We start from the raw sequence: 20,926 nt of genomic DNA on the forward strand, positions 1-20,926 counted from the left end.
TTATATGTATGTTTGTCTATTGGAACTCAATTGAGAAATCAATTTACTATGCCTTTAAAGCATTCAAGGCTATTGTCATTTATCATTTTTCATAACCTTACAACATTTCCTTAACATTTACATAAATGAATCACCATTTACATAAATAAAACACCATTTACATGGAGAAAACTTGATGACGTAAAATTTACGACAAGCGCCCGCTCAAAGGAAATAACTCCGCGCGCCCGCTGGAAGGTTAAAAATACTCAGTTTCAAAATATCAAAATTATAATATTCACATGATAATATTTTTAATAAAATTTAAATTTTTAATAAATAAATAGTTAATTCAAACATGATGTTAAAATTATAAGCAAGTTTACACGCATAATATTAAATAAACAAGCATATTTCGAAAAGTAGAGCCAATTTACTTTACAAACTTATCATATCAAAATAAAGTAAAAATAAAATATGTACATGTAAATACATATTTATATACACCTCAAATATACTTATGTATGTATATTAATATAAATATAACTTAAATTACATTAAAGTTTCATGCAATCAACAGTTTCTTGCAAGACAGCGTTTTTCTTCCTTGTAATGATTCGTATGAAGTATGTAGAAATAGTTGGTGAATAAATTTCAACATTGAGATTATCGAGCGGCTGTAATGAAAAAATAAAACAATCCGTTAAAATCCAATTAATCTATTTGAAAGAAAGTAATATGTATATCAAAATTACCTCACAATAATGAATTGAAGAATTTCTAACTTTGAAATGACTTAAATAAGTTGTTGATCGATCTTAATCAATACTTTATGACAGATAATGATATTTCGTATAAATAATTACAAATAAAAATGATTACTTAATATATTTAAAATATGCGAATAAAAAAAAGCATAAAGATATTAACTAAAAAATCAAATCCAACGTGTTTCAATTTTTGTCTATGTCATTAGTGCTGCCTTCATTCCGGACTAGTAGACCTGTAATAAGAAAATAAAACAAACCGTTAAAAATATATCAACCAATTCGACGCAAAATATATATGTGTTTCGAAATGATATATTGAAATCACCTTTCAGGTTTGAATTGAAGAAGTCCATGGTCTTGGCACGGTTAGATTTAGTTGCCAAGTCTAAAGGCGTGTTTCCGCTTTTGTCCGTGGCGCTAATGTCGCCCCCTTTTCGGACGAGGAGACCAACGATGGAGACTCTTCCACACTCGGCTGCTAAATGCAGAGGGGTTTTGCCTTCGACATCTCGGCCATTCACGTCAATGCCCTCTACGTTTCTGATAACATAATCTACAGCTTGGTATCTGAAATGCACGGCGCCAAGATGCAGCAGTGAGTGGCCTGCTTTATCCAAGTTACAAGGATCTGCGCCATTTTCCAGCAATAGTTTCACATCTTTAAATTTACCGTTACGTGAAAGGTGATGTAGTGGTGTTTTTCCTTTAGAATCAAACACGTTTACTTCAGCACCATTTTTTAATAGAAGCTCGATGAATTCTCGATGACATTTTGATGAAGCATAGTGTAAAGCAGATCGGCCTAAATCGTTACGAATGTTGATTTCAGCACCCTCTTCTATCAAAACAGTGGCTGCTTCAAGATTATTATCGGTTGATGCAAGGTGCAGAGGCGTGCAATTCGATTTGCTCATTGCATTTGGATTAGCGCCCAGTTTAATTAGTCGCTGAACTAAATATGTCTTGTAAAACTTTAAATAGCGAATATTGTGTAGTGGAGTGCGTCCAAATTTATTAGTAATATTTGGATGGATTCCTTGTTCAACCAAAAACATTATGATATTTTCATTTCCTCCGCATACAGCAAAATGCAATAAAGAACTTCCATTTTTGTTAACAGCTGTAAGATCGAAGCCCAATTCTTTGATGAAGTGAAATGTCTTGAAGTCACATCCATAAGCAGCACAGTGTATTAAAGTATTTCCTTGTTTACAGTCGATTTTCGGGTCAGCGCCGTTTTCAAGTAGGAATTTTATTGCATAAAATTTATTTAAGCTGGCTGCACATTGAAGTGGTGTGCTACCGTAATTGTCAGTCATATTGACATTACAACCTTTATCGATTAGCAATTGCAGAATGTCAACACTACCACCCGCTGCAGCCGAATGTAATGGCGATTTATCATTTTTATCTCGAATATTGGGATCGGCTCCCGCGCTCAGAAGCAATTTAAATTCCTCCACAGCACCATTTTCCGCGAGATGATGGAGTACTGTTATTCCTTCCGAGTTGATTGCAGTTGGATGTGCTCCCGATTCCAACAAATGCTTTAATGCTCTAGTTTTATTGTTCTCAGCAGCACAGAGGAGTGGTGTGTTACCGTCATTGTCAGTCATATTGACATCGAGACCTTTATCGATTAGCAATTGCAGAATGTCAACACTACCAATACATGCAGCCCAATGTAATGGCGTTTGACCATTTTTATCTCGAATATTGGGATCGACTCCCGCGCTCAGAAGCAATTTAAATTCCTCCACAGCACCATTTTCCGCGAGATGATGGAGTACTGTTATTCCTTCCGAGTTGATTGCAGTTGGATGTGCTCCCGATTCCAACAAATGCTTTAATGCTCTAGTTTTATTGTTCTCAGCAGCACAGAGGAGTGGTGTGTTACCGTCATTGTCAGTCATATTGACATCGAGACCTTTATCGATTAGCAATTGCAGAATGTCAACACTACCAATACATGCAGCCCAATGTAATGGCGTTTGACCATTTTTATCTCGAATATTGGGATCGACTCCCGCGCTCAGAAGCAATTTAAATTCCTCCACAGCACCATAATCCGCGAGACAATGGAGTACTGTTATTCCTTTCGAGTCGATTGCAGTTGGATGTGCTCCCGATTTCAACAAATGCTTTAATGCTCCAATTCTTTTATTTATAGCAGCATAGAAGAGTGGTGTGTCACCGTAATTGTCAGTCATATTGACATCGAGACCCTTATCGATTAGCAATTGCAGAATGTCCACACTACCACCCTTTGCAGCCAAATGTACCGATGTTTGATTTGAACAATGTTTATAATTGATATTAGCCCCTTTTCCGATAAAAAAACTAAAGGCCTCATTATTGCCGTGTTCACAAGCAAGGTGCATGGATTTATTTAAATCACATTTAACGTGTTTTAGTATTTTAGCGATCGCAATAGTATCATTACGATGTTTAATAAATAAATCAATTGGATTATAGTAATTTAAATTATCATACTTATTTTTAACAATTTCGGGGTAATTAGACGAATGTTCCCACACACTCATAATATGCTTTTTATACGTACTGCTTTCTAAAAGTTTCAACGCTTTAGTCAGGGTATTTTCTTCATCCTTCAACTCAATTAAGTATATTTGAATAGCCTTCTGAACAAGACGATGCACATTTACTCTCCCTTTTTCGTTGTTTATCATATTGTAATTATGAAGCAGATCAACAGCTTCATATAATTTGTCACTATCATTTTCTATTTTTAAAAATATCTCCTCAATGTTGATATCGTCGGGGGCCAGATATGCCATGATTTTCAATAGGGATAGAGCCAATATTCCACGTTCACCATCCTCTCCAATTTTTTGCATCGTGACTCTCCACGTAGTCGCTATTATTTTGCTGTACATATCGTCATTTTCATCGTGTCCTTTGGCTAATAATTCATTCCATTTTTCACTATACAAATGTATGTAATCTTGAGCATTGAAGGTTTTGCTATTTGGCCTATAATTTTCTTTATCATTTTGCTGTTTAATATAGCCAACAGCTTGCTTGAGCCCTAAAGGAAACAATTGCAATAAACTCATCAATGATTTTAGATCATTGTCATCTTCGTTTTCCAGAGATTTTCTTAAATAGCTCATTGCTTCATCCTCTGTAAATATTTTCAACTCAATCAATTTAATTTTTCCTTTTTCTCCCATATTCCATTTCGAACTCCGAGATGTGATTAAAGTGCATACTACGTGATCTTTGTAATAGGAACCATTTTCGAAAATGAATTTTTTTATGTCTTTGTAATCTTCAGCATTATCAAAAACTACAAGAGTATTTCCTCTTTTAATTAAAGTTTCATAAATATCTTCCACTATATTAGCTATGTCTCGTTCTTTTTCGTCATCTGAAATCAACTTAACTGCAATTTTATTCGCCAGCGACTTAAACGATTCTAGTATTGTTTCACTCTTTTCCGCATTAATGAAGATGATATTATAATAGTATTTCTTGTATTCATCCATGTATTTCTTTGCCAACTCCGTCTTCCCAATCCCACCCAGTCCAACGATTGAAGCTGTCTGTGAAATCACAGTGGTTTGTTTGTTCATTAGGGCATTGTGTAATTCTTCAAGTTCTATTCTTCTTCCCTCAAATGACATCGTGGGATTCTTCACGCGGAATAAAACACGTTCACTTTTTTGATTTTCTACGTGGATTTTTTTAATCTCATCTGTGACGCGTGATAAGATCTCTTCCTTATTAGATTGTTGAAGTTCTTCCATCTTCCTATGAGTCTCTTGATGAAACTCTTGTTGAAGTTCTTTGTTTTCTGTTGCTAATGTATTACGATGTTCCTCTGCTTTTTTCAATTGTTTCTGAATATCCTTAGAATATCTGGTAATAATTTCCGACAACTGGGTTTTGAATGTTTCCATTGCCATTAATACATCATGATGTCCTTTTTTAATTGTATCTTCGAATTGCGCAATATCTGTCTTAGTTTCTTCAGCCAATTTCAAAATTCTCCGCTGAATTGTAACTTGATCATCGTTATTAATTAAATTCGATAATATTTCACGCTGTGATTCAAAGAAATCTCCACTTTTTAACATCTGTGGATGCAAACATATTGTTTTACACTTTTCAGATAAATCGTTTTCATTTACATTTTCATCTGGAAAAAGATATCTATAGCCGTATTGTTCACAGTTCGATTCAGTTGTGATATACACATCGTGTTCATCCGTATTAGAATTTTTCTTTGCGAGCCCAACCTTTGTGAAAAGATCGGATGTATTCCAAACGCTAATTTCACCTTTACATTCCGTGTGAGATTTTTTGCATTTGTATGAAATATCAAAACCTGGTTTCAAAATTTTATTTGGAATTATTACTGATTTGGATTTTGATTTCCCCTCTACTACTTTTATGGCGTTCATTTCGTAGTTGACTTTTGCATCAGGTAATTGAGGTTTGGTTATTTTTTTTAATTTATTCCATCCTTTTTCCAATTTCCATAGGAGTGTGCTATCTTTACTAATTTTTTCTTCGCTTTTAAATCGATTTAAGAATCGTTGTGCTGCATCTTTCCCTACTCTTTTAATTGCCTTTCGATCTCCTCTCGTAGAAGTGATGCCGGCAAATTGAACTTCGAAACTCGCAAAGACGTCAATGGCGATGTCCACAAATACTTTTCTTCCGTTGTCTTTTGATCGATGGAAACCGTACACTATTTGGTAATACTCTAGAGATTTATTTTTTTCGATGACCTCAAATGGCTTTGTCAAGGGTTCTTTAAATAGCTTAACTAATTTATCCGCTCCCTTGCCGATAAACAGTTCCGCTGGTAGTCCTATTGCCGATACTATAAATTTTGGAATGTTTCCCGATTTTTTGGAATAACCCTCTAAAATATCATAATGTAACTGCAACGTCGATTCCAATTCGATTACAAAGTATCGAACAAAACATTCTAATCTTTCGTCTATTGACATTTCCATAGGCAGCAGAAGTGGATTTTCTTCACCTTTTCCCGGAGCAATTCTGCTAACGGATGCCATTTTTGAACGGAAAATCAAGTAGAGATAAGGATTTAATAAAAACAGACTAACAGCTGAAAATTTGGAGAGTAACGGGTGTTTTCAAACGATGTCTAATTTTTTGTTATCACTGTAATGGAAAGAAAAATCCTAGTTTACAGACTATAATGCATTTAAATACATGTTTTATCCATTCCAATTAATTAATTTAAAATACGTACCAAATATTGATGACTGACAAGAAGATACATCTTTTGGAGACTGGATATTAGAGAATTTCTATTCGTTTGGTTCGCTGAAAAGAGTTCAATTGGTTAAAAGTAATAATGGATCTCGATGATTATATGTACTTTATTATATTATTATCAAGAATTTAATTAAAAAATATTATATGTAAGTTATTATACTATTATACGTTCAAGTCGAATATTTACTTTAAAAATTATGTTATTCATTGTACGATCCTTTGAATTATATTAATGATCGAGGGCTGCTAGCAGTACAACGAATTGATTGTCACAGATACTAATTGAAAAATTGCTAACTAACAAAAGTATCTGAGATTGTTTGACGTGCATACCTTTTGAAAATATTAGGCTTAACTCTGAACAAGAATAGTTGAAATCAAGAGGTTAGGCGTGATAATGGTTCATTTTATATTTTTTTTATTCAGTAAAGTGTGATTTAGTGGAAGTTAAAACAAAGAATTTTTGCTTATAAGGTTGAAATAAAAAAAAAACTTATTATAAAAATAATATAGGTTTGATTTATTTATGAAACCATACGAGGAATTGGTGATATATAATTGAATTAGCTGAAAAGTTATGAAATATTAATCTTCATTGAATATAAAGATCAGAATAAAAAAATATTGAAATGTTCTACATAATTTATTCTTAATTTATTTAAAATGTAGGAAAGCACAAAATATTAAATATGGATTAAGTTTGAATTCAATTTAATTCCAATTTTTAAAATATTTAAGTTTATCTTACATTCAACTTCTACATACTTTAACTTGGGGCGTAAGAACATGATTTAATGATAATATCTACGCCCTAATCTTTTATATTTGGAAATTATAAAATTACATTTGTTTGGAAGCAATTTGTTGTAGAAAATTTGTTACAGAATTTGTTTTTTTATTTATTTCTTTTTAATTGTTTTTATTTCCAACTATTTGTCGAAAGAAGAGCTGATTGAATTTCGTGAGACCAACGTTCATGAAAGAAATCTGTATATTTGCGAAAATAGTATATTACGTATAAATATAGTATTCTATGTTGGGAAGCTCATCATTTTAAATGTATAATTTAAACTGATAATTTAAGTTCAAGTTATGAGATGAAATTCAAATACATCTTACGTAGATAAATTAATATTCTTTTGTAATAATATGAACCGAATATTGGCAGTTGTTTACGGGGAAGGAATTGTAGTCAGATTATAATAATTTAAGAATCACGTCTTTTGGACTGCTAGAGAAAGACTATTTAAAATACATTATATTTCATTTTCGGTGTAAGCACATAATTTAAGTAATTTTCCAAAAATAATTTTTAAATTGTCTTTATAGTGTAACTACATAAACAATTTTGATTCAGTGATTTTCAAACTTTTTTTATTCAAAAAATACTTTTTAATCATTAATAATTACGGTATGATGATTTTTTTTGTAAATTATGAAATTTTAAAAAACCAAGATGTCAGGATAGTGGTTTTAACAATACAAATTATTTTTCATGAAAATTATGAAGAGCAGATATGTATATATTTTTGAACCATTGGTTGCCAAAAATTTTTTAATCACAAATTTATATTTTGTTTTTAGTAAATTCAATTCAAACGATTCTTGTCAAAATTACACTGTTCGACAAATGACGACTTTTTTTTTGGTTCAGAGACAAGATATGACTTTTCTCATAGATCTATGCCCAGTAAACACGAATCTGGTAATACAAAATGTTGATTGGCTCGAGATTCGGATATACATATATGTGTTTTTTAAATCGCGTGATTTTTCTATAACTTGGGAGTTCGTTTATTTTATCGAGGTAAGCCAGTTATCAATAGAATTTTTGTTATTAATCCACAAGAATTTATTTATTTATTTAAAAAGGCTCACCAACAGTGTACATACATTACACAATATATTCTTTACATATTTATGATTCTGGTATATATGTATGTACATCACTTATAGGTGTGCACAACATTATTTAGGTACATATATTACAAATTATTTTTAAATGTTAAACAATTAATCTAGAATAAAGTAGAACAATTAAGACAACAATAATAATAATTGGAAGAATTTTTGTTGCGTTCGATGACCTCCCACAGTTTGAGACACCTTGGAGCGTGCGAAACTATGGGAGGAGGGGGTCAGACAATTATTATAAGTAGCGTGCGCACCAATAAATCAATCAGTCACGGTCAAGGCCGCACGCTCGTGCCACCTCTCAGGCGTCGGGCTCTACTGCCGCGACGTCCGTCGTGTCTCATCCCCCCTCACCCGCTCCTCGTACTCTTTCCCCCCCTCACACCCCCTCCGGTGTCGCCACCCCTTCACGTGTTGTATCTTCGCCCCAGCCATCCTTGGATTTCTTGGTGCTCGCCCGCCACCATCTTTGAAACCGTGTGTGTGTGTTATTTTGTGACAATAAACGACGAGTACAAAACCCGCAATATCTTTTATTTCTCTACATATTCTACGCCACGAGCCGCCGATTCTGGATGAACTTTCACCCGTTAAGAAAGCGGAAACAAGCAACCTATCAAAATACAGTCCACCTACAAATCCATCTACACCAGCTACGAAGAACCCCACACCAACCCCCTGTGCAGTCAACACGAACGGGAAGTTTAACTGTACAATAATAATAATAATACGATTACAATAATAATTTCTTCGTAAACATCATAATGGAATCACTAAAAATATCTATATAACATCTTTCAGAATTTACTTCATTATAGGTTCTACATAATCTTGCAATAGGTGCATTTAATCCGAGATTAGTATTACAGACAGGGATATGGAAGGTTTTAGTTTAGGGGAATCTAGGGTATCTAAAGGGTATGGAAAGCGATATATGATTTAGGATGTCAGTACTATCAATTTTGTTATTAATTGCTTTGTGGAGGAACGTTAAATCAAGCAAGGTAAGGCGTGATTTTAGGTCACCCAAATATTTCAACCTTCAACATTGCATCATATTAACTTTCACACCATAAGGAAACGGATGATGTTTACTTATGTTTTTTAGACTTCAAAAAGACCTTTGACAGAGTTCAACATAAACAAATGATACAGTTGTATCATTTGTTTATATTTCAACATAAACAAATGAATCATCGCGAATCTATACTCGCAACAATAAGCCGCTGTCAAAGTGGACGAGAAAATGACAGAATACATCGACATACAAAAGGGAGTGAGACAAGGATGCATACTATCCCTAATGATCTTTAATCCTAATTCTGAAAAAATATTTGAAGAAGAATTGGATGAAGGCGAAGAGGGGAAAAGCAAACGAAGTCTTGTCAAATAACCTGCTTTATGCAGATGAAACTGTACTTATAGCGGACAGTCGAGATGGATTGCAGATACTCATTAAAAAAGTGACCGAATCATGTAATAAATATGGTTTACAACTAAATAGGGGACTTTTATTCGGTTAAAAAAAGTCGTAAGTAATCGTGATTTATCCCTGAACATGAGGATAGTGAGATGCTATGTGTTCTCAGTTCTCTTATACGGAGTGGAAGCATGGATCATCACTTTTTCGATTTTCAATAACATTACCTCATTTCTAAAACTATAAAATAGTATCACAAATTATGTAGAAATACGGCTATTAAAATCTCCAATCATAAGAGAAAATAAGACACGTATTTGGGCATTTTGCACATAAATGCTCAATAGATGTTAAAATTCGGAATAGATGCTAATACATAGATGCTAAATTCGTAAAATATGCAAATAGATGCTAAAATAACAAACAAAAGTGGAATTTGCATAAAATTTATAAAATTAATAGGCAATTTAGAAGGGTCTTCCTATTCCTTCGCCCATTTATTATGTGAAGAAATTGAGGGGATAAAACAGAGCTTGTAGTTTACCATAGACAGTGTTTTTCCTGTCGAAACCAAGCAACTGCTTTTGTCTACTACTGTAAACAAAGGAAGACAGTTGGGGCTGTGTATCCAAAAGGCTGCTCAAAAAAGCGTCTTAGAACTAGAATCGCATTCAAGCCTAAATGAGACATATTTATTGCTCCAAACATTGAGTAAACTATTCAATCTATCGGTGGCAGGTACAAAATCAGATTTGATAAATCAGTAAATCAATGTTATAGAAACAGTTTTGTTATTACAAATCTAAGTTAGTACATAAAGAATACAAATATAAATTTTGCCATTGTTTAATGTATTAATAGAGGCTCAATATTTGGAAGGATATCAGCACTTTTTTAGACAATTAATAGAGAATATAAAAAGTGAATCCACGCCGGATATATTGCTATTATTGATGGCAACAAAAATATAATATGAAGAGTTTGGTTGTGCAGCTCTAAAATCTATTTGGTGTCCCGTCAATAATGTGGATGCAGAAAGGTATTTTAGTTAATACAATATAATTGTTACCGATTGTCGTTCGAATCTCTAAAAAGAATCTGTAGAAATATGATCCATGTTGAGCTTTAATAAATTTTAATTGGTATTATATTTTAATATTCATGTTTTTTTCTTTGTAATTGTAATTACAAAACATTTTTGAATTTTTATTTATTATTTTTTAATTGTTGTGTTGTTTTTAAATTGTATGTATATAAATTTTATTAAAATTCACCGAAATTGTTTATTATTTAAAATTAAGCTCTTCATAAAAATAGATGCTAAATAGACGCTAACATTGAACATTTGTAATGCCCTAAAACGCCAAAATGCAAAATAAAAATGCTAAAATTGACAAAAATAGATGACTAAAATACGTGTCTCTAATCATCGCTGAAAATATTATGAAATAATACCATGTAAAAAAAAATATAGAGTGAAAAAATGAAAAGTTATAGGCATTTAAACAATTAAAATCTGACATAGTGAGATGGTGGCGAAAAGGGATATAAAGTAAGAAAGGGCCAGTAAAACGATCAATGTGGACGAACTATGTAAACGATAGAGTTCACCGAGAAAATATATGATGGAGTATTTTCAAACGTGTCTATTACGATTATTTTTCACCATGGTAATGGCGGACGTCATTTCCACATATATTGATGACCAAACCGACCAAAATGGCAAAGTTTGAAAACGATAGGATGAGAATCCAAATTTCCTCACACGATAAAATCGAAAGCGAAGTAAGTAGAGGCTTATAATTATTTTGAATAAAAATACCAATAATTTTATTTTACTACCACCATCTATGTATAAAACTAAAGACTACATAGACGTCACCCTGATTTCAAATTTTCAAACTTAAAACGTGTCTTAAATGATATTTTATCTCTGTCGTAATGGCGGAGGATCCATTTACATATTTAATATTCATGAATGAAAACGATCGGATGAGGTAAAAAGTCCTCTGATTTGTAATCGTAAGAGAAACGTAAAGGACGTTTGAAATAAAAAATAGAAGCATTTGAAATGTCGGTCTACAGCAGAATGCTACGTATAAGCTGAACTAATAAGGTTACAAATGAGTGTGTTTTTCTCAGATGAAGAAAACAAAGGAAGACCAAGTTTGACTACTTTAGTCACATAATGCGACACCTCGAGACGTATCAACTCATGCATCTAAATTAATTATCCAGGGAAATATCTGCAAAAGGAGAGACCTTGGAAGAAGAAGGACGTCCTGGCTGAAAAACCTGATGCAGTGGGTTAACCAAGGTACAACTGCACTGTTCTGGGAGGCGGCCAACAAAGTCATCATTAGAATCATTAGAAACATGATTACCAACGTCCGGTAACGGATGAGGCACCAGAAGGAGAAGAATATATATTATATATGTATATAATCAGATATATAAATTGATCTATAATTACTGATTTAAATTGTAGAATAGAAAATGATCATTAGATCAGTAGCTAGTAAAATAAATATAAGATCTATTGTGAACATAATATAGTAATGTAGAGTTCAAAGATATAGGGAGGATTGCGGGAGAGATAATCAAAGACGTTGTTGGTCCATCAATGTACGTTTATTGTACATTAAGTATACAATAAACGTGCGCGTACGCACCTACCGGTGGCCGTCCGGCCAACGGCTCGACTACTCAGTGTCAGTTGGCGTCACACTACTGCCAACTCACAAACAGTGTACACTCATGTGTACCACTGTTTGTTCATCACTCCTCAACATTACTCATTACATAATTCACTCACACACATAAAAAAATTAGTCTCGGATTTACAGTAGTACATAAACAATAGTACAGGTGATTTGTATTTTTTCTTATTACATATCACCCCTTGAAACTACACCCCTTGCGCCCCCGCGGGGGTGAATCCATTGAATCGAAAAAAATCAAATCGGCCCCTATGGATAGAAAAAAAAAACGAATCACGTGTTCGATGACGTCACCGATCTACGGACGACGAACGAAGGATACATACATACATACATATATATATACAAAGTCTCTTTCCAAATTATATATTAGATTATATGTATATTATAAAAACCATAAAAATATGTGAAAATAATCAAACTCCAATTCACTATCAGTTCAATTTGAATATATTTCTAGCATTATTTTTTCGTCTATCATTAACTAAATATGATATTACTTTTGTTGAAATAATTATACTACAAAAATTTGTATGAGATACATACACTGAAAAAGGCGTCTTACTTAAATAAACTTACGAAAGCCTCTTTCAGAAAATTCATGTGAAGTTGATTATTTTATTTTGAATTCACCCAATTATAAGTATACATTAGGCCCCTTTTTTGAAAAAAAATTCCTTTTTCCTTTTCAAAATCGATCAAAATACAAAATTATTTGAAAAATTCATTATATTTAATTAATAGCAGAATGAGAAAAAAATGTTTATAGAATATTCGTAACGGGGCAGTAGATGAGCCGATACTGACCTCTAAGATACGCTGGACAAAGTTTCTGATTTAAATTATAAAAATAATTTATAATTTCAAAATAAAATAAAAAAAATATCGTTTAAAAAAAAATACTACTTCTGGTTTATGAATTGTGACCAAAACCTTATCAACTCTAAGTTAGTACATAAAGAATACAAATATAAATTTTCAGCTTGATACGTTCAGGGGTGTGGACAGAATAGTGGCCACAACATTTTTGACCTTTCTAAGAGTGAAAAATCCCACTTCCGGTTTATTAAATTTAGTGATTTTTTTAAAGTCATCACATTAATACAAGATCCATTTTCAATAGATATTGATAAATGATAATGTACCGAGGGAGCTACAACTTGAAATCATAGATTTGCAGTGTGATGCTGATTCAGGGAATTTGCACCATCGTGAAGAAATCTGCAAATTTTACAACGGAAAAATTCGATAAACTTAGAGATTTTGCTCAAAAAATGTTGGTTATTTTTGGTACATATGTACATATGTGAACAAACATTTTCAATCAAGAATACCAATAAAAATTCTTTATGGTCAATCATCACACATGAACACTTACAAGCAGTTTTAAGAATTTAATTATTCGTCTCATTAAATTTTTGTTTCTTTTTTATAAAATTAAAAAAAAGTAGATGTTGTAATTCCTTTCATGATAGTAAATAATGTATATCTAAAAATTATATTTTACTAGCGGCCCGCTGTTCATTTTGAATTTATAATGTGGCCCTTCATCCAAAAGTTTGCCCAGGACTGCTCTAAGCAAACATTAGAACTTCCGTTTTAATTTTATTTTAGTCAGTCGAGAGGCTTAAAATTTTGTTTAATTTACAAACATTTATAAAAGTTTTCATAATTTTATTGAAATCGTCCATAATTTGAAGTCTTTTTGAAAATTTCTCTGATTTGCTCGTCACACAGTAAGGGCTAATTTCGATTGCCCGCAAGCAAAGTGTTAAATATAGGAAAATACAGCTGACCGAGTATGACTATGATATTGGTGTAGATTAAATTTCGATTGCCAAAATATTAAATATGTATTAAACTTGAATTCAATTTAATTTTAATAATTAAAATATATTGACGGACGTATCTTTTAATTTATGTACTAAGTACATGCATTCTACTTCAACTATAACTGCGGAGTAAGAACATGATTTAATATATATATACTATATATAAAAACGGACTGTCGCTAAATATATATATTTGTATATTTGTATATTTGTATATTTGTATGTGACGGACGATCAACCGTCAACCAGTATGGGGAACAATTTTTTTTTTTTTTCATATTTTTCATATTTTTCATTTTTTTAATTTTTTCAGTTTTTTACCATTTTTTTAATTTTTTCAGTTTTTTTATTTTTTTCAGTTTTTCAGTTTTTTCATTTTTTTCATTTTTTTCATTTTTTCAGTTTTTTCATTTTTTCAGTTTTTTCATTTTTTTCATATTTTTAAATTTTTTCAGTTTTTTAATTTTTTTAATTTTTTCAGATTTTAATTTTTTTAATTTTTTCAGTTTTTTCATTTTTTCAGTTTTTCCATTTTTTCAGTTTTTTCATTTTTTTCATTTTTTCAGTTTCCCAGTTTTTTCAGGCCCCGGGGTGCCGAAGGCATCGGGGGCGCTGGGGGCGAAGCCCCCGGGGTGCCGAAGGCATTGGGGGCGCTGGGGGCGCCGGAGGCGTCGGCGGCGCTGGGAGCGAAGCCCCCGGGGTGCCGAAGGCATTGGGGGCGCTGGGGGCGCCGGAGGCGTCAGCGGCGCTGAGGCCGAAGGCATCGGGGGCGCTGGGGGCGCCGGAGGCGTCAGCGGCGCTGATGCCGAAGGCATCGGGGGCGCTGGGTGCGCTGCGGGCGCCGGAAGCGACGGAAGCGCCGGGGGCGAAGGCCCCGGGGTGCCGGAGGCGTCGGTGATGCACAAAACGTAATTCGTAATTCGTAATCACTTCGTAATTTGTCATTCGTAATTCGTGCATCAATTTCTTTCCGAAACCAGTCGATTCAATATCTTTAACTTTATTTTTATTCGAGTTTCAATTCCTTTTCGAAACCACCCGTTGAAATCAACGGGTCCAACACTAGTATTATATTATATGTAGAAACATTAGAAATATTTTTGAAGAAATTCGCTATAGGATTTGTTTTTTATTTAGTTTTTTTTTTAATTAATTTTTTTTTTATTTCTCAATATTTGACAAAAAAAGGGCTGATAGAATCTTGTGAGACCGACGTTGTTGAAATAATTCTGTATATTTACGAAGATAGTTTATGTATAACGTACAATTAGGCTTATCTAAAATAGTATTCTATTTTGGGAAGCTCATTAGTTAACATGTATAATTTGAACTAATAACACTGATAAACAAAATTCATTTTTTTTCTTACTAATTCAATTGTAATGAATCACGCAATGCTTATCTTTTGAGTTAATATATCGCACGTGCGTAGAATTAAGTTTTTTTGATGGGCATGGGCCGAGATAGTATTGGTAAAATAATATTATAGATATATTGATTACATTTTTTGACCCATTTGATAACGTTTTAACGGAGATAACGGAGATTTTAAACGCGCCTTGGAGTTAATTTATTTTCAATTTGAGGTACGTAAGATTAAATTTTATGTTATTACCGAATTTACTGTCGAACATGTATATAAATGAAATTGTATTTAGTTAATAAAAATTTATGGATAGAAATGTGAAGATTTTTTGAATAGGTACCTTGATATCCTATGAATTTAACATTCACATAGGTACGTGCATAGGTGAAATACCGGAAATTAAGGAATATTAAATATCATTGAATTTTAAATAACTTAAATGTTATAAGAAATATTCTGGCTTTCACTCACCTTTGACGAAATTTTCTTGAGAAGAGTCTGGCTGATGACTTGGTACACTGTTTATATTATAAAACTCTCACTATTTTAATTTTTATCCACTATATTACAATATTTGTAAAATATTTGATTGTCTTTGCACAGTTCTAGTCTTAATGTTTTAAAATTACATATGGTGATGAATATTACCAACAATTAGTATTTAATTGACACTATAGCGCTTAAATTAGTTATAACACGAGTGATCAACTTCAGAAGTAAAACTTAAATAAAACGAAATTAAAATTTACCGTCGTGAAAAACGATATATTGGCTTATCGTATTTATTTATCAGTTGATAAGATTATTGATATGTGTACATCAAATACAAATTGTTAAAATATATTTTCAACATACACAAGTTTTTAATTCGTTCGATTATTTTATTATCTGTTGAATAAGATTAGGCAGTTTATAACATACATTAAAAATTAATTAAAAACTTCACTTAATTTTATATATTGTCTCATATTGTACATTAGTTTACATTATCTTTGAGCCTGACTTAATTTTATGATCACCCTATTGAGATAGTTACTTCCTGATTTTTGAATGAGTCCAAAGAAAGTTTCTCGGATTTTTGTCTGAAGTCATTTGGATTTTATCCATACCTGTGCCCTAGTATATTTGTCTTGGAATGTTTGGGGTTCAATTCCTTGTCAAAGTGAAGAAATATATAACTTGGGAATAATTTTTTTAAATAATTAAAGGGAGACATTCACAATCCCTCTATCTTGGATAAGCTAAGATTTAAGGCCCCTGAAAATCATAGGGTTTTGGGAAAACTTCAGATCTTGTCGCCCATTAGGGATAGAACAAACATGCCCATGAACTGGCTTCTATTGAGAGCTGTTTGACTCCTTAACTTAATGCCACATTCCTTAGATCTCTTCAATGCCATTTACATACATATGTTGAGAACATTTTACTTCTTAGCACGATATTAATATGATTTTTTTTTTATTATTTTTTGTTTATGTTTATATTTAAAGTTGTATTCTAACCACAGTGACGCATTTGTATTGCTACCTGTCAAGTCAAAGGGGTATTGATTTTTAAAATAAAAATTACTTGGTATATTTTGGGAAATTTCAGTTCAATACTCCGAATGTTTTTTGAGAAAAAAATAAAAAACCTCGATTCTCAAGAGTGGAAGTACAGAAGTGCAAAGTTCCGGTTCAGGTAAAAATATTTAAAAATATAAGGGTATAAAATTTATCATTTATATTACATGTAAAATTTTTAATCTAGCCCATTAACGAGTTTAGGAGATAATTGAATCCAAAACTTAATAAAAAGAGGACACCTATAAGAGGAGGTACCATTTACGGTCAACTTAAAAATTTGAAAAAATATTACGTCATGTCGATAAGCATTTCAGTAGCTGGTACCAAGTTTAAGTTTGATAGGACTAACGGTGGTCAAAAAATCCTCAAAATTTATTTACCAGAGTGTAGCTGCCACCTCCGGTCAACTTAAAAATTTGAAAAACAAAACGTAATATTAATTAGCATTTCAGTAATTGATACTAAGTTTCAGTTTGATAGGACTAACGGTGTCCAAAAATCTCCAAAGTACACATACACATTTTTTCTAGACCATGAAAACGTGATCAGTGATCGATTCTGAGTTCGAATCAGTCAAAATCTTGAGTTCGAATTCTCGCATGATCACAAGACTTCGTCTATTGTGTCTACGTACATAAATAAAGTCAAAATAGGAATAATGTAATTTTTGCCCTAAGATTTAACACAATACATGTACTAGTTTAAGTAGCTTGCAGACGAGAGCCAAGAGAGCGCACACTCAACTTTCCAACCGAGTCTACCCAGAGAGTCAAAGGCCAATGTATTCTCTATGTAAAGCCCTTATGAATTTACGGAACAGCGAGTCTAGAAAGGTCGCAAATTCGAGAGGTACATATCTCACTTTGAAGTGGTGGGTTTTGCGCTAGTCGCGGATAATTGCACGAAACAATGCGACCGTTAAATCTCGACTGGAGATACATAGCTCCATCGGGTTAAAAATAAAAACGAGAGGTATGTCTCGAGACTTGAGGTTATAAATGTCGGAAAACCCCACGCATAAACCGAGGCTTAAGCGTCAAAGCAAGATAAATGCTTCAGACGCGAGGCCGTGTCAAAGGCGACACATTGTATGTGTGTCAAACCCTTATGAAATATATTCCCTTCGGAGAGACATTAAAATTCTTAATCCGAGTACCGATATAGAGATCGATGTTAAAGTAGGGAATTTGAAGTTGTATGAAACGAATGATAGTGTTTTATTATTTTGATCTGTTCTTTCAATTTTGACATAATGCAGTTAAAAGATTAAATTTAAAATTATTAGTGGGAAAATCGGTCGAAATTTTTTTAGTATTGAAGGTGAAATGGTTTGATTTAAAATTATTTTTGGTTAATTAAATTGGTTTGGTAATTTAAATTGGCCAGCAACATCAGCTCAGTGGTTAGCTTATAATGCTATCAAGTAAGGGGTCATGGGTTCAATACCTAGCCCAGTGGCCTTACCTTTGATACATTTGACTCCAGGTCGATTGTTTCGTATCAGAGTTTGCCAATTTATCTGATTTCATTATTGAAAAGGTTCCAAACAAATTGGCAACCTATCCTCATTTGTCACCATCGATTATAATAATAATGATAAAAAATTATTTAGAGTAGGTACATATGTACAAATTTTACCATAGGTGTCGCCTTATGATTTTTTTTTAATTATTTTTAAAATAAAGTGATCAATATAAATATAATGGATAAATAAATATAAGATAATGTTTCTGTTTTTAACAAATAAATAAATGGATTATATGAATATAATATAATATGAGCAAAATCATTAACGAACTAATTAAAAATTACATCGGAATCTTGTGTCAGATCGAAGCGATGACAGCTAACTTTGCGAACGTAACTTTCTACCGCACCTTTGCAATTCACATGCTAAAAACACATATTATTATTTTTTTTCACTCTCATTTACTTTTTATTTGCCTACATTTACATCTTTAAATCTTACACTTCTACTTATATAATAAAGTGATAAATATATATAAGATAACATTTCTGTTTTTAATAATATGTATGTACCATGTTTTTAAAAAATTTTTTTTTACTACAGCTTTTTACGTTTAACGTCACTGACTCCAAAATTTTTGGATACTTAAAAGTGTTTATTACGATTATATTTCACCATCGATTTAGCAGACCCAATTGAAATCTCTATCGGCGGCCAAACCTCGCAAAATGGCAAAGTTTCAAAGCGACCAGAAGAGTTTTCGGAGATTTGTCCAAAACCATCGCAAAGTGAAACTAAGATAAACCTTGTAAAAATTAATAATTAGAGTTTATATATGAATATAATAATATGAGCTTACATTTTGTTTGTCTACATTTATACGTATATTTTAAAATACCTTTATTGGCCTTTAAAACAGTCAGTTTTTCGATCACACTCAAAGAATTTCATTTCAAAATTTTTGGACTGAGGTTTTCATAATAGTTTGACGCTTAAAAGGGCTGGACAGCAGCTCCTTGTCCATACAAACGTACTATACTTCTCCCTTCCCCAATTATAGCACTAGAGAAATTATTTTTTAATATGCTATGGATGTCTACCATTGGGGTGCATCTATCGTTTTATTTTTTTGATTAATTATTTTTTATAGGAGCTAGGAGCCGCCAATCATCTATAAAATCGCCTCTTTTTTACACCCACGAAACGAGTCCAGCGTGCTTATTAAACGGTCAATTTAAAAAAAAATACGCCAATAGATGCACAGAAAGTATCTTTCTCATAGCGATGATGATTTTTTTTTAAAAATTGGTCCATTTTTGGAGGAGAAAATAGGAGAATACGAAACCTCGATTTTGTCAATTTAAAATACGTTTTATCTGGTCGCAGCGCAACTGTCGCATTCACTCGATATATATATTGATATATATTGTCGCATTCACTCAATATATACATACACTCAATATATATATCGAAGAATGGAACGGTAACAAAATTAAGGTTTTGGGTGTACAGCCCTCTTAATATGGGTTGTAATTAAGAATACTTTCGCTTTATTTTTTGAAAACACCTCGATTTAAAAGTATGCAGATTTTGAACGTAAGAAAGTTCTCGGGCGATTCTCTCATTGCTGAATCACAATCGAACAATGGAAGCCTTAGGAATCCAAAGTCTTTTTACGTCTCTATGAAGTTCCACAGCCATTGTTAGATTTAATGCATCCGAGGGGGATTTTCCCTCCCCCCAGTTAATTCTCTGCGAGTTAATTCGAGAATTCTCGATTTTATGATATCGTATAATACTATGTTTGTTTTCGTATGCGCAATTTGGGGAAACTAATCTCGGCGGGATCGCATCATTTCTCAGTATAGGTATTTGATACATGTACGTATGTATGTTCATATATATATGGATATCTCCTTTGCTCTCCCAGTTTTACGACTTGTATCATCTTGAATGGTCTCGGTGGTGTGAGATGGATTGTTTATCCCTTGGTTATGAAGGGATTAGGTTATTAATTCGTGATGTAAGGCCTCTTTGCTTGAAGTACACTTTGCGGTCTTTGTCGCTCGATTTGTTTAATATATCGTAAAATATGTTTGTTTTTTTTTGTTCTAATACTAATACGTTGATTTGAGAAACTTGTACTTTCCTAAAATGATTGGAAGTTTATGAGATGAATTAATTGATCATATAATTGAGACACTTTTACAATATATCAAGTCATTCTTTAGTTGACGACTTGTTGCAAAACATTTTTAAGATTTCTTTTTGCGAAAAATGTAAAACCTGAAACGTTGCATGCTTGCTTTTAGCATTATTATTGTCTTTTTGTTTTAAGTAAAAAGCGTTTGTGTAATGCTTAAGTACTCGCCGTGCATTGTCCGCCTAAGCCTCCCCTGGGGTTGTTTTTAATGAAACGTCAACACTAAGTTAGCTTTCACGCAAACTTAGATGTCAAATTGTGCACAGCTCAGGCGAAAAAGTATGAATTTTCATTGATAAAATAAAAAAAAAGAAAATTCATATGTATCTATATATAAATATACATCATAATTGGTCTTTCATAATCTTCGACTGAATGGTTTTATTTTTACTTCAACACATTCCAGTGTATGTTT

At 32.5% G+C, this 20,926-nt stretch overlaps 1 protein-coding gene across 1 annotated transcript; it reads right to left on the reverse strand.

The window, feature by feature from the left end:
- Positions 1-278: 278 nt before the first annotated feature.
- Positions 279-16,015, reverse strand: LOC143919309 (uncharacterized). Its single transcript, XM_077441561.1, has 5 exons — positions 15,747-16,015; positions 5,998-6,071; positions 1,075-5,906; positions 910-982; positions 279-656 (listed from the first exon to the last, which is right to left on the reverse strand). Exons 3-4 carry the CDS (start codon positions 5,795-5,797, stop codon positions 933-935), a joined length of 4,773 nt encoding a protein of 1,590 aa, XP_077297687.1. The 5' UTR covers positions 5,798-5,906; positions 5,998-6,071; positions 15,747-16,015; the 3' UTR covers positions 279-656; positions 910-932.
- Positions 16,016-20,926: the final 4,911 nt, after the last annotated feature.

This window comes from Arctopsyche grandis, chromosome 11 (assembly GCF_051622035.1).
Source record: "Arctopsyche grandis isolate Sample6627 chromosome 11, ASM5162203v2, whole genome shotgun sequence".
In the NCBI taxonomy this organism is placed as follows: Eukaryota; Metazoa; Arthropoda; class Insecta; order Trichoptera; family Hydropsychidae; genus Arctopsyche; species Arctopsyche grandis.

Excerpts from the sequence above, each read along its gene's own strand:
- LOC143919309 (XM_077441561.1), bottom strand. The coding sequence starts at position 5,797 with ATGGCATCCGTTAGCAGAATTGCTCCGGGAAAAGGTGAAGAAAATCCA. Across the intron at positions 983-1,074 it reads CTTCAATTCAAACCTGAAAG|GTCTACTAGTCCGGAATGAA; the intron begins GTGATTTCAATA and ends TTCTTATTACAG.